Here is a 12,435-nt window from a genome sequence, read left to right as displayed (position 1 = left end):
GTGATTTTATAAAATGTTATATATTTTTTTTTGCTTTTTACATTTTGAAATTTGTTATTGATAGATTTGCTTAAGGTTGCTTAATAGGGCAAATGTACGGCGAAAGAGGCATCACTTGTTGACCGGAATAAAATTTTAAAATGGCTTAGAAATCCGTAAAATTGTTTATAAAGATTAAAACAATTCGAGAGTGGTTTGATTTTAAGCCAGGTCTTAATAGAAGGTGCGATCCATGTGGGTGTTGAGGGAGAAATTGCGATACATGCCGAAGCGAACGACTTCGTTGGAGAAATTCTGGGGTAGTGGATAGAAACGCTTGGGGATGGTATAGGCATTGGGGGCATAGTAACCGTATTCCGAGTTGCAAGTGCGGTACATGGTGTTGGAGTCCGTCTCCACGCCATAGCCCTTGAAGCTGTCTGGTAGGTATGGAAATATATAAAAATAAAAATAAAATATTATGGGTAATGAGATCCTCAAACTCACAGGGACACTTGATATCCTCCCGCTTGTGCAGATTCTCGTAGAGCTGGGCCGTCCTCACGATGGGTTTGCGTTTCTGGAACTTGGCAAACTCAACCTCCGGATTGAAGGTCTCAAACTTATCGCAGTACTGTTCGCACATTTTTTCTCGAAATCTCTCTTAACTGATGGAAATTTTAATAAATATTTAACGCGACGGTGTGCTCGGGGTCTCCCAACTTATAATAGTGCCTGGAGCTATTGAACCAACGGGACAACTGCCAAAGAGGTTGCTATGTTTGAATTTTGACAGGGTTAACATGCCACAAAATCGCAAAGCTCAGCGCCTGCGCAGGGTTAACCACGTTGACAGCCGTCAGTTGACAGTTGTGGCCTGGCCAACCCACCCCGCAGAAAATACACAAAAACCGAACTCAACACACAACAGTTTCCTGCAAAAATCGCTCTACAATGTATAGGATGTGCAACCTATCCAACCTGCTGAACTTCATCATCTGCATAGCCAGCTTTAGCCAGAACTTCGATGGAACCCTGGCGGTCAAGCGGGGTCCACATCATCCAAGGGGCGAGACCAGGAGAGTGGACCAGCATCTCACCCATGAGGAGCAGTGAGTGGAGGGGGAGTAAGGAAAATGTAGTTAAAATTCTATAAATATTTGTGTATTTCAGTCGCATAGATGATGATCTGAGGGATATGGGTGTGCAGGCCAATCTGGAGGATCTGAGCGAAGAGGAGAAAATATTCTACATGTTCAAGGTAGGTCATGAGAGGCTATGAGGCTATGAAAGCCTTCTATTAATGTTTGTGTTTATTCTAGGCCCATGACAATGACAATAATAATGCACTCGATGGACTCGAGATGATTCAGTCCGCCATGCATCACAACTATGGCTATTTTAAAAACAACGAGCGGGATGAGTACCTACAAAATGCCACTGATGAGCTGGAACACTTTATAGGTACGATTGCTCCTATCTAGGGAAAACTATTGCGAACTGAAAAATTCATCACAGCAGATGTTATATTTAGTATTTTTAATTTATTCATTATAATATATTTTTTTTATTTTTACAGAGGCCATTGACAAGTTTTTGCTGATTGCGGATGACAACAACGATGGTCTGCTGCATTATCCCGAGTTTGTGAAGGCCATAACCGGTGGCAAGGAGCAACTGAATGTGGACCGGAACATCCTGCGCTAATCCTATCCCTCGAACATACCGATTAGCAGTCCTCAGTCCTCGAAGCACACAAAAAACAGCCGAAGTAGACACAATAATAGACATAGCATAGTTAAAATACTTAGCAAATAATCTGATTTTCATGCTGAACCATTTGAGACTGTACACCACAAGCAGAAAACCAAGCTCTAGACTGCACCTCGTTTGTACTACAACCTAATGATTTAATATACATTTAAATAGATACATAAATAGTGTTGTCGATTGGTTAACTCTAAAGCAACCCGTCACAGGTCTGGGCGGTGTTGCAGACCTTTCCCTGGAAGCCATCGTGGGCGGCTCGCTCCATTAGAACAATGAGATCGGTGTAGCGCGGTTTCTCCAGCGGCACACTAAGGATGAGTTGGAAGAGATTAATAAATTTTTTACCATTTAAAGATACCTTAAGTTCTTAGTACAATTTTTATACAGTTTTCTAAGCTAATATAGTTTCTTTGAATTGTAAAATGTTCAAAAATCATATCTTGTTATTTTAATCTAAATTTAAATAGAGAATTTGCACTTGGAGGAACGGTTTAATAATTTATAAAAAATAAAGATCTAATGAATAAATCGTGAAGTATATTTTATGAATTTTTGGTATTATGCTTATATTATTTAATAGGCTTTTCAGTTCTTATAACCAACTTTTTTCTTGATGAGGTTCTGAAAAGATATACATTTAAAGCTGCATTAACTCACCCTTGGAACAATTCAATGGCTCCCAGAAGAGAACGTCCTGCCTTCGCGTATTCATAGGCGGCCGCTGGGCAGGCACAGGATGCAGCATACAGACACTCATCTCTGCCAGCTCCTTGGGCGGCCAGAAATCCAGTTATTAGGTAATCATCACCAGAAGTAATACTCAAACCATAGTTACTATCACTCGAGCGACCATGGCCATAACCATAGGCACTCCAGTGGCCTGCCCCCAGCATTCCAGCCGAGAAGATCAGGACTTTGAGCAGTAAGATGATCAGAAGATTGGTGAGGTTCAGACTTAGAACCTAAGGTGGAAATATAAAATTAAAAAAATAAATAAGTGAAGCCCTTTATCCTCGACCCACTTGACTGTTTCCGGCTGAGCGATGCAGCAGCTCCTTGGCCACCTGGATGACCACATGGCCAGCTGGAGTGCCGATCATGTTGCTCGCACTTCTCAGCCAGGAAATGGGTCTTTCCAGGGAGGTAACTCCTCCATAGAACTCCTCTTCGCTGCTGGAGTTCGATATGCCGCCACTATCCATATCCAGGTCATAGTTTTCCAAGTGATAACTGGCTGCCTGGGCAAGATCTGGGAAACAGATCAAAACCAAGAAAGATGTGACGATGATGAGGTAATCCCCGCCTGGTTGTGGCATCTCGAAGATCGCTTGCTCGTCTTTAAATCTGTCTGTATCGAATGTACCGCAAATGATGACTAGCCTGGGCCCTGGGAAGTGCCTGGTTTTTATGGTCTTACAGGTAGGCAATACTTGGGAGGAGGAGATTAGGCTGCAGGCCTCGTTGCACTGGAAAAGCGCAGCGCGAGAGCGAGAGTGTTTTTCCTGGTGTCATTAGCCGGAAAACGCAGCCGACGTTTTTCCGCCCGAAAAATCCCCTAATGTCAATGCCAACTCAATTCCGCAGGTAAACGCACGCGAAATTGTGCGTCGAGTGGAAAACAATTTGTGTCTTTGCTTTTGTATCAATCATCAACTCATTTATTGTTACTTTGGTTTTGTTTTTCGGTTTCTTAGCCATTGCAATTGCCGCTTTTCATTGGAATAATTCGTAGTATATATATATATAGATTTGCAGTAAATTTGTGAGTACCGAATGAGTGGGTCTCCCTTGGTTTTATTTTTTTCGGGATTTATTGGGGTAGACTGGGAGTTGAATCAATTACAGACAACATATAAGTACATATTTCTTGCTATACTTTCACAATAATACGAGTATTTATTTGGTATATTTTGCAACAGATTAGAAGTCGTGTAAGTTATACGCTATATGCTTGAGTATTTCCTTTGAGTTTCCCTCTCGATTTATGTATTCAGCACTTTCTGTTCATTTGATGCACGATATTGTTATGGGGGATGGGTTGAGTGAGTTGTGGTTCTAGTGCCATGATATATGAACGTTTGTCGAATTCCTCGAATGATGCCTGCATTTAACCATGTACTTTCTGTTCTACATTTTGTCGTTATAAATATATGTTTATAAAACATTCCGTGAATATGTGCCAGTTCGGGTAAAATGATGATGTTTACGATTACGAAAAAGTACTTGTAGCCAAAGATTCACTTATAATTACATACATATTTTATATATATTTGTAGATGTAGATATAGATGATAGGATGATATAGAATAAAGTAACCGAGCCCGTTGGCCCAAAAACAAATGTTATTCAATTGTATAGTTGTAAATTTGTTTAGATTAAAATATTTGTAGCATTTCCGAATGCAGATTCTACTAAAATCGAAGAGAGTTGCAAAACTAACAAGTTTTCAAGTATTCTCGTGTTATAATTCTCCGCCTATAACAGTGTTTAAAATTCTCTAATGCAATTAGTCGATAAAAGAGAGAACAACCCAAGTGAAATGTAACTATTACCTCAAATATAACATATGTAAAATTGTCTATGGCTCTAAATAATGCTTAAACCTGTGCGTAACAAAAAACATTTATCAAAACACCTGTGGCTAAATCATAGTCCCAACCAATTGAAGCTATTGTTTAGTATTCGAATGCATAATATGACTTCGTTGTTGTTGTCGCTTGCAACATTAATAAATATCTTCTGGTGTATATTATCTAAATATTCGTCAGTATCATTGCCTCCAAACCCTCTATCCGCTCTTTCCTCGACATTCGTGTACCGACTAAGCCGTGTAAATTTATGTGGATCGCATGGGATCGCTAGATTTTCGAATATGTTTGGTTCGTTATTGTTGTCCAGTTGGTTCAGCCTAGTTTAACATTGCTTGTCGTGCTTGGTACTCTCCATTTCCATATCTTTCCATACATTTCGAAGCCCCTGAAGCAGGCCCGTCTTGTTGGTAAACATTAACTGCTAATACATCATAATAATAATCATAATATTTGTGGTAATAAACATTTACTTTGTGTGTGAGTAGCTTTGTTCTCGTGTGTTTTTTGTGTGTTTCGTATGTAACATTTGCTCATAGTAATTTCCGAATACATATAGTTCGTTAACCGATTTATCCATTATAATTAGATCGCGTATATGTTAGTATTAAACGTTTGGTTGTTTGTTATACTTTGCGCATATTGTCTTTTATTTTATATAGTTTTTAGGATTTCATATGTGTCTCATGTTGGTTTATAACAGATTCATTAATATTTGATTTATTTAAAAGTTTATCCCATTGATTCGATAGCAGGTTAACACGTAATATATGCTAGCGAATACTTTTTGTGTCATCAACTCTCAATTGGTTTAATATGTCTGGTATATAATTCAATATTTTTCTCAATAATATATATATTTAATATATAATTTTGTTGCTTTGGAAAATGTTTCAAAATGTTTTTAAGTATGGTAATTAAATAGGTTCCTCGTTCTTTATATGTACTTTATCATGCTGCAAAACCAGTCAAGTCATCGGCGACGTTTTTCATTGCACACATCTAATGGGCTTTGCATTATTGTTGTTGCATTGGTGGTTATAATTATATATTAGTAGTGTACTACAGTGTCTACTTAGCATTTTCTGCTGCTTCCTCGCCTGTTCTTTGTGTGTTCATGGCAAACGAAAGGAAAGTGTTTCGATCAAGGTGGTTTGAAACGATAGTAACCCAATGATTATGGCTTGTAGTGAGTGAGTATATGCTTAGTGTATTGTTTTTCCCATGAAACCAGGAAACTTCAGAGGCAGAAAATAGATAGATTTCCATAGTTTGCTCGTATGAGTGTGTTAATGTGTGTGAATGGTTTCTAGGTGAAAGTTCTACTTTGGAATTTCCTCTGGATTCACTTCAAGTCCAGTTCGTCCTCCTCCTCCTTGCTGGCACTCCAGCGCTTGGTGTGCGAGCCAATGCTGCTCATACTGCCCGAGTCGCTAAAGTCGCTGAATGCCGCATTCTGGATGCCCTCGTAGATCTTGTAGCTTCCGGAACCCATGCCACTTCCGTTTCCGGAACCCATTCCACTGGAACTCATGCTCATGCTCTTGGCGGCCCCGAAGCGATCGCTTTTGTAGTTGGAGGGCGGTCCCCCGAAAATCATATCTGCATCCGAGATGGATCCTGCGGCCCGGGTGTATTTGCCATTTCCATAGGAGGCCGGGGTGGTCTTGCTGTCCCCGAAGATGACATCGAGGTCCGAGTGCTTGGAAGCTGTAAAAACGATTGTAGTTTAATAGGGGGTCATTTCAATCGAAGACAAGTGCACATCAATTTGGCGTGGGTGCGGATATTAGCACTTATCTTTAGCACTACGTGAGCCAATGGAGCTGTAATTCTAAGTGTACAAAAGACGATCACAAGAATGAGTTTTACAAATAAATTGCTTTATATTACAGACAGAACTGCATAACATTCTATATTTTGGAAGATCTCAACATTAATAAATGTCGAAAGATGCTTAAGTGCTTCACCAAAATTAAGATGTTTTAACATCTTTTGATTTGACTTTATATTTCGATAATCTTTTGTACATCTGATACTTGACTTTTGGTGATGGGAGGATGAGCAAAATGAGCGTTACCAAAAACAAGCTTTATCAATATGTGAGTGAATGACAATGAAGATTTCGAATATTGCGATTCTGATGCTTGAGCGACTTTAGGACCCAAGTACTTGATAACAGTTTTCCGTGGCTCATCTTTTGATAACTCTGCATTTACTGCAATACGCACACACACACGCTAAAACTAAAAAAAGGGGTTGCATTAATAATACTAACGAATTTTGTATGTTCTAAAAGCTTTAGTACTCTTGTGGTGTTTTTAAATGGTTTTTTTCTGGATTGTATCTTAGAGTTTTCTCTTGTTTCTCTTTGCGTGCCCAAAAAGCCGGAACTGAACTCAGGTTTGCGGTGCACTCTAGCGAGTGTGTACTGTACGTTTCCTGTTGTAAGTCTTTTGTAATGTTGTACTGTACTGTGTGGTGTGTGTGTGTGCAGGCAAGCGTTTTGTACTTTTTTTTTTATCATGGCTGAGACTTACAAACACTTGGGCGGCCCACAAGTCGTATACGTAATATTTGGCTTACTCACTGAGCTTGGCTAGGAAAATCAAAACAGTTAGGCTAAGGAAACACAACTCCTACTCTTCCCGCTTTTGGCTAACACTTTGACACGGCTGCCTACATGGCTAGGGTTAGTTAATCGATTACATTTAGTTGGTCTCTATTATACCAGTAATATGAATCATACATGATTAAGTATGTATATATGGGGTGTAGCTGAATTAGTACGATAATGATGAGATTAAATGGCATGATATATGGTAATATAGGGATCCCTAGGTCTTGCGCAGGGTGAGGCTGACCAGTAGCACGCCCACGGCTAGATAATTACCATTGCTCTCGGATCGCGAGTACGAGGGTCGGGTGTACGAGGGCAGATCGCTGGGATTGTTGAGGCCCTCCTCGCCCTGCGAGGCAATCGAATTGGAATCGTAGCCGGAGGTGTCTCCGGGCAGCACGGTGGTCACGGCAGCCGGAGCACTGTAGACACTGGCCGATCGCATGCCGATGGCCGATCGCCAGTCGTTGGTGGTCACCGAGGTGGTAATGGTACCAGTACCAGGAGCCGGGGCCGCTATCCCGGCACTATTGCTGATATTGGTGATGGCCGTGATGCCACTGGCCTCGCCCGCCTCCGTGGCCGTGGCCCCTGTGTTCGTGGTGTTCGTGTCCATCCGCGTGATGGTCTCCACCGAGGTGGTGCTGCCGTAGTTCCCATAACTGGTCTTGTCCTTGCTCAGGGAGCTGCTGAAGCTGTTCCTGTAGCCACTGGAACTATTGGCATTGCTGCCACCCACCGAGGCCATCACATTTGTGGGCGGCGGTGGTGGTGGACCCGACGGTGGAGGCGGCGATTTGATGGCATTGCCATTGCGATTGATCCGCGAGGAGATGGATGACGAGGACATCGAGGAGGAGGAGGAGGTGGTGGTGTGTATGCTGGCCGCACTGCCCGACTTGTTGGGCTCCTTGTCGAAGGGATTGACCCGCTCCTGTTGCTCGTAGTTGGTCACCGGCTGGTAGCCACCGGCGCCGGCTCTTTCTGTATCCGTATTTGTAGTACCGCTAATCGAAACGCTGCTCTCCGGCCGGACGGCTGAGCTGGCCGTCGCCGGGATGGCTGGGGGCTCCTCGCTGGGACGCTGGGTGGGCTGGGTGGAGATGATGCCTCCCTCGCCACCGGTTACGCCTCCCTTGCCGCCGGCGAACGAGAACTGCTTGCCGAGGAAGGAGCCAGTGAATCCGCTACCGCTACCCGTCCCCGGTCCCGCGCTGCTGGGCACACTGCCCGGCCCGCTGCCGCTGCTCGTCTCGCTGGCCGTTCTGCCGCGCTTCTTATTAGCGATTTCCTACATGTCACCAAAGATCCCCGCAAACGTCTTCCTCAGGTTCTTCATGGTGTCCTCGGCGTCCTCCACCACGGAGCTCTGGGTCTGCGGCGGCCTCTGGCCCACTCGCGACACCGAGGAGGAGATGGTCGACGACTGCGAGGTCTGCGAATCGCGGCGCACTCCGCCCACTGTGCTGGGTCCCGAGGAGGAGGGCTCCTCTGGCAGCTCTGAGATGCTGCTGCGGCTGCTCAGCCGCCCAATGGAGCCCACCGCCGGCGAGGTGCGCTCCGGAATGGGTGGTGGTCCGCCCATGGGAGCCGGTCGTGGGCCGGCTGGGAGCGGCGGAGTGGGCGCCATGCCCTCGTCCGTGGGACTCTCCGCCCGCGAGGAGACCGAGGATCGGGAGGGCAGCTTGCCCGGTCCCGTCTGCGCCATGCTGGGACGGCACACGTTCTGAAATGATAATAAAGGGGATTAAAAAACTTCATTAAACATTTAAAGTCAGCTAGCTATATAACAGATACAATTTTTTTCGCATTTGTTGTATTTCCGAGTTCCAAAATTAAACATAACCATCTATTCGGTGTTTTCCAAAAACATTTCTATCGCATATTTGGTATTTAAAAAAAAGAAAATTTAAAATTTCTACTTCCGCATAATGGTGTAGTTATAAAATACAGATAGGAATTCTTAGAAAAAAAACAAGATTTTTTAAAGAAATACTTATTCAATTGGTGTTTAAAATTGCATTTATATTACATTTTTTGTAACTTCGAATTCCGAAATGTTTAACATTTCTATTTTCGCAAAAGTGGTGTATTTCAAATTGTATGTACATAAAAATATTAAACTAATTTGTTGTAATTCCGAATTTTGTAAATAACCATTTTTATATTCGCAGAAGTGTATAGTCATAATATAAAATAGTAATTTTTTGCTTTTATTTTTCTTAAAATAAAGATAATAACAAAGCTTAGATTTAGATTTCCTATAAAATAGTTAGCAATTCAATTGGTTTTTTAACTAGTGTTTATTCGAATTTTTTGTTTTTCTATATTCCGACATTTCTATTTTCTTAGAAATGTAAAGTAGGTTGCGGATAAAAACATTTCTATGTTTTATTTATAAAGTGATTCATTTTTTATGCTTTCTTTTTTCTTAAATTGGAGTGAATAATAAAGCTTAGACTTAAATTTCCTATGAAATACTTAGCACTCCTATTATACACCATATAATATTTGTATCACAATTTTGTTTTCCTAGTAACGTAAGCCAACTCTCCGCTATATTTTTTTTGAATTTCTATCAAAGTTTTCTACTTATAACGTCATTATAGAAATTTATTAAATATAGAACGTATTATATATATATATATATAATATTTTATTTTTTTTATATATATTATATATTTTTTAAGTAGAGTATATTCATAAAAAATATTAACAGAATTTAAATATTTTTTAATTAAAGTTACTTATAACTCAAATTACTGGTGCTATATCATAAATCATATATTAAAAATAGGAATTCATAAATTAAATGTTATATACAGCAAAAAAATGCGCACCTGCATGCGTCCCGATACCAGATCGGCTATCTGCCGGCGGTCCTCCTCCTGGGTGTCCCCGATGAGGGCGAATGTGCTGTCGCAGGCGCTGATGATGTACTCGCGTCCATCTTTGGCCACCACCACGGAGAGACCACACACTTCCATGCCGCCAAAGAGCTCCGATATCTGAAATGGATACGGAACGATTAGAATTGCGATTGAGTCATCGTGACCCTAAAATGTGTTTTCGATTCCATTTGCAGCCAGACGGGAATCGGCTCAAACATTTCTGCGTGGGTTTCCGCCGGTTGGCAGTGCCGGTTTTAATTACACACACAGTTTGTTTTGATTAAAGCTAACGCTAAAGCTAATGCCAATGCTGATTCCGACTTGCCTAGAATTCCGCTGACGTCGTCAACGGCCCACCCACTTTATCTTGCACTTGGGGAAACTAATAAACTGCATACCGACATTTATCTTCGCTATCATATATTATTGATACGACAAGTTCCTAACAGATCTGACGGGTTTATGACAGGACTGGAAATATAAATTTTAAGGAAACATGTATAATGCTCTTGAAAAACTATTAAGCTGGATAGTTAGTAAAAGTATACTAATAATACGACTTGTTTCTAACAGATCTGATGAATTTATGACAATAACTTAGGTCAACATTTTGATTTAAATACCTGAAGAGTGAAGTCTAATAATCGCACTACACCCTACAAATATACGCTTCAATATTTTCTTCAATATTACAAAAAATGCATAGGAAAATACTGGATGAACTTTCCCTATTTTTATATATTCACTTAAACTAAATAAGTTCTTTATTAAACTAAACATTTTAGAAAATATTTCGCATTTAAATTTACATTTTAAGTAATTTGTGATAGGGAAATACATAAAGTGGTCACGTTTTCACCAAAAGATAAACATTTTTATCTCCTCATTTTTCTCCAGATGTAACTAAAAACTGCTGCCGCCTTATCTAATGATTGGCACTTGAGCAAACTGCCATTAATTAATGCACATATGCAGTGCCATTGGCTGATTGGGTGAGTCACTCGAGACGCAAAGGAAATCGGGCTGAGCATTCGCATTGATAAAATGCCGCATCTGATGGATTTCCCATGTCTCGAAATGCTCGCACCTCATTCGGCAATTATGAGGAGGCTGTCTAAAAAACGTTTAAGTGCAAACTACAGTTACCCCATGGCTCATTGGCGGCTAAATCCGTTTAACCGTTTTGCCATTTGCATATTCATGAGCTCTCATTAAAGTTGTGCCGCCGCTCGAGGGCACTGCAAACTCGGTCGTCTGACGACAGTGCAATATGATTTCTGGTATTGGTTCCAAGTCGGCCCTCCTTTGGCCAACCCCTCGGGGAAGTCGGAAAAGCAGCCGAAATCAAATTTGTGCACCCAAAATGCCGCAAATAATTTAAAGCGATTTTCCTTGGCCATATTGATTGGCCAAGTTTGATAAATGCGAGCCGAACTCAACTGGGCTAAGCCAAGCTGAGCCAGATTTCCATGAATTCGCCGAGAATTCGAGGCACTAACGGTAGTGTGAGCGGGTTTCTGGGGCCTTGTTAATAGGCTGGAATGAATTCGGTCTCGAAATGCCCTAATATTATATTTTCTAATTGTCTCCTATTTAATACACATAGCAAAGAATTTTATACTCCTGTAAGTTCGTAAATAATTTTAAAAGCTTTAAAAATATCCCTAATATTTTAAAAAAGGAAAGTCAGCTGCTCCTTACAACTTTATTTCCCCTTTTGATTTAGTGTCCCATACCGCGTCCGACGACTTACCTCATCCACCCAGCTTTTGTACTTCTCGGTTAAAGTGATTTGCTCCAGCATGGCGGATCCCTGATTGGTCTTCCAATTGCCGGTGATGGATTTGCGCCTGTTAAAGAGCGAAAGCGGTTGAGCAAGGCATAAGCGTAATAAATTAAGCGGCTAAAAAGGCGTAGATAATGCGTTTGGGGAGAGATCCAGAGGTCTTTGAACCCATTCACCGGCACCCCATTTCATTTCATTTCGGCAGGCCAGCCAAACAATGAACTCTTGCCGCTGCACTTGGTAGGATAATTGCCAATTGCGAGCGGTCGCTTTTGTCTGCCGTCTGCTGACAGTTGCAAGGTCAGGCCATCAGCCAGGCTGTGGGATCATCAGACCACTCGACCCCGCGGAACCCGCAACCCCTTAGCCACCCATGTGCCATTGCGGTTTCAGCTTTCGGTTTTAGCTGCAGTCTGCGGTCACTTACATAAATGCCTTGTAGTTGTTGCCAATCTTCTGGATGTGCACGCTGAACTTGGCATCGATATAGGGCTCGATGGTGCAATAACAATGCGAGTCGTTGCCGGCACCGCTCACCAGGCCGGCGGCGTCTTGCAGGGCGCTCTGGTTCTCCAGGCGGGCGGTGGCCACGCCGCCGTGGCAGTGACCAGCCTTCAGCACGCTGGGGAACTTGGTGAATTGGAACTGCAAGTGCAAGGAGAAAAAAACGACAATTAATTAATATATTCAAAAAAATATTTTTTTAAATTTTTCTTGAAGAAATAGAACCTATTCATCTTTAAGATACTTTATCTTTAAGATACTTTATCTTTAAGATACTTTAAAAATTATGCCTAACAT

At 41.7% G+C, this 12,435-nt stretch overlaps 5 protein-coding genes across 5 annotated transcripts; 1 reads left to right on the top strand and 4 right to left on the bottom strand.

Moving 5' to 3' along the window:
• Position 1: 1 nt before the first annotated feature.
• LOC108025205 (piercer of microtubule wall 1 protein) lies at positions 2–768 on the bottom strand. The gene is made up of 2 exons (XM_017095537.3): positions 487–768; positions 2–419 (listed from the first exon to the last, which is right to left on the bottom strand). The coding sequence occupies exons 1-2, from the start codon at positions 623–625 to the stop codon at positions 214–216; spliced, it is 345 nt and encodes a 114-aa protein (XP_016951026.1). The 5' UTR covers positions 626–768; the 3' UTR covers positions 2–213.
• Positions 769–857: 89 nt separating this feature from the next.
• On the top strand, positions 858–1,917 carry LOC108025204 (multiple coagulation factor deficiency protein 2 homolog). Its single transcript, XM_017095536.3, has 4 exons — positions 858–1,091; positions 1,153–1,240; positions 1,302–1,443; positions 1,559–1,917. Exons 1-4 carry the CDS (start codon positions 934–936, stop codon positions 1,684–1,686), a joined length of 516 nt encoding a protein of 171 aa, XP_016951025.1. The 5' UTR covers positions 858–933; the 3' UTR covers positions 1,687–1,917.
• On the bottom strand, positions 1,869–3,102 carry LOC108025206 (uncharacterized). Its single transcript, XM_017095538.3, has 3 exons — positions 2,772–3,102; positions 2,407–2,711; positions 1,869–2,057 (listed from the first exon to the last, which is right to left on the bottom strand). Exons 1-3 carry the CDS (start codon positions 3,063–3,065, stop codon positions 1,940–1,942), a joined length of 717 nt encoding a protein of 238 aa, XP_016951027.1. The 5' UTR covers positions 3,066–3,102; the 3' UTR covers positions 1,869–1,939.
• Positions 3,103–3,379: 277 nt separating this feature from the next.
• LOC127011616 (synapsin-like) lies at positions 3,380–7,817 on the bottom strand. The gene is made up of 2 exons (XM_050889422.1): positions 7,231–7,817; positions 3,380–6,047 (listed from the first exon to the last, which is right to left on the bottom strand). Exons 1-2 carry the CDS (start codon positions 7,805–7,807, stop codon positions 5,683–5,685), a joined length of 942 nt encoding a protein of 313 aa, XP_050745379.1. The 5' UTR covers positions 7,808–7,817; the 3' UTR covers positions 3,380–5,682.
• A 431-nt stretch (positions 7,818–8,248) lies between these two features.
• LOC127011541 (synapsin) lies at positions 8,249–12,435 on the bottom strand. Its single transcript, XM_050888762.1, has 5 exons — positions 12,415–12,435; positions 12,062–12,279; positions 11,602–11,698; positions 9,798–9,965; positions 8,249–8,683 (listed from the first exon to the last, which is right to left on the bottom strand). Exons 1-5 carry the CDS (start codon positions 12,433–12,435, stop codon positions 8,249–8,251), a joined length of 939 nt encoding a protein of 312 aa, XP_050744719.1.

Source organism: Drosophila biarmipes, chromosome 3R, assembly GCF_025231255.1.
Source record: "Drosophila biarmipes strain raj3 chromosome 3R, RU_DBia_V1.1, whole genome shotgun sequence".
In the NCBI taxonomy this organism is placed as follows: domain Eukaryota; kingdom Metazoa; phylum Arthropoda; class Insecta; order Diptera; family Drosophilidae; genus Drosophila; species Drosophila biarmipes.
The sequence above is the reverse complement of the archived record's forward strand: the minus strand, read 5'-3'. Positions and strand labels throughout refer to the sequence as shown.

Coding starts and splice junctions, on each gene's coding strand:
- LOC108025205 (XM_017095537.3), bottom strand. CDS start 625: ATGTGCGAACAGTACTGCGATAAGTTTGAGACCTTCAATCCGGAGGTT. Junction 420..486: donor GGAGGATATCAAGTGTCCCT/GTGAGTTTGAGG, acceptor CATACCTACCAG/ACAGCTTCAAGGGCTATGGC.
- LOC127011616 (XM_050889422.1), bottom strand. CDS start 7,807: ATGTCCTCGTCATCCATCTCCTCGCGGATCAATCGCAATGGCAATGCC. Junction 6,048..7,230: donor CTCGCGATCCGAGAGCAATG/GTAATTATCTAG, acceptor TCGTTTTTACAG/CTTCCAAGCACTCGGACCTC.
- LOC108025206 (XM_017095538.3), bottom strand. CDS start 3,065: ATGCCACAACCAGGCGGGGATTACCTCATCATCGTCACATCTTTCTTG. Junction 2,712..2,771: donor GCTCAGCCGGAAACAGTCAA/GTGGGTCGAGGA, acceptor TTTCCACCTTAG/GTTCTAAGTCTGAACCTCAC. Junction 2,058..2,406: donor GCCATTGAATTGTTCCAAGG/GTGAGTTAATGC, acceptor ACTCATCCTTAG/TGTGCCGCTGGAGAAACCGC.
- LOC127011541 (XM_050888762.1), bottom strand. CDS start 12,435: ATGTTAGGCATAATTTTTAAA. Junction 11,699..12,061: donor AACAACTACAAGGCATTTAT/GTAAGTGACCGC, acceptor GCTCTTTAACAG/GCGCAAATCCATCACCGGCA. Junction 9,966..11,601: donor ACAAAAGCTGGGTGGATGAG/GTAAGTCGTCGG, acceptor TATCCATTTCAG/ATATCGGAGCTCTTTGGCGG.
- LOC108025204 (XM_017095536.3), top strand. CDS start 934: ATGTATAGGATGTGCAACCTATCCAACCTGCTGAACTTCATCATCTGC. Junction 1,241..1,301: donor AAATATTCTACATGTTCAAG/GTAGGTCATGAG, acceptor TGTTTATTCTAG/GCCCATGACAATGACAATAA. Junction 1,444..1,558: donor TGAGCTGGAACACTTTATAG/GTACGATTGCTC, acceptor TTATTTTTACAG/AGGCCATTGACAAGTTTTTG.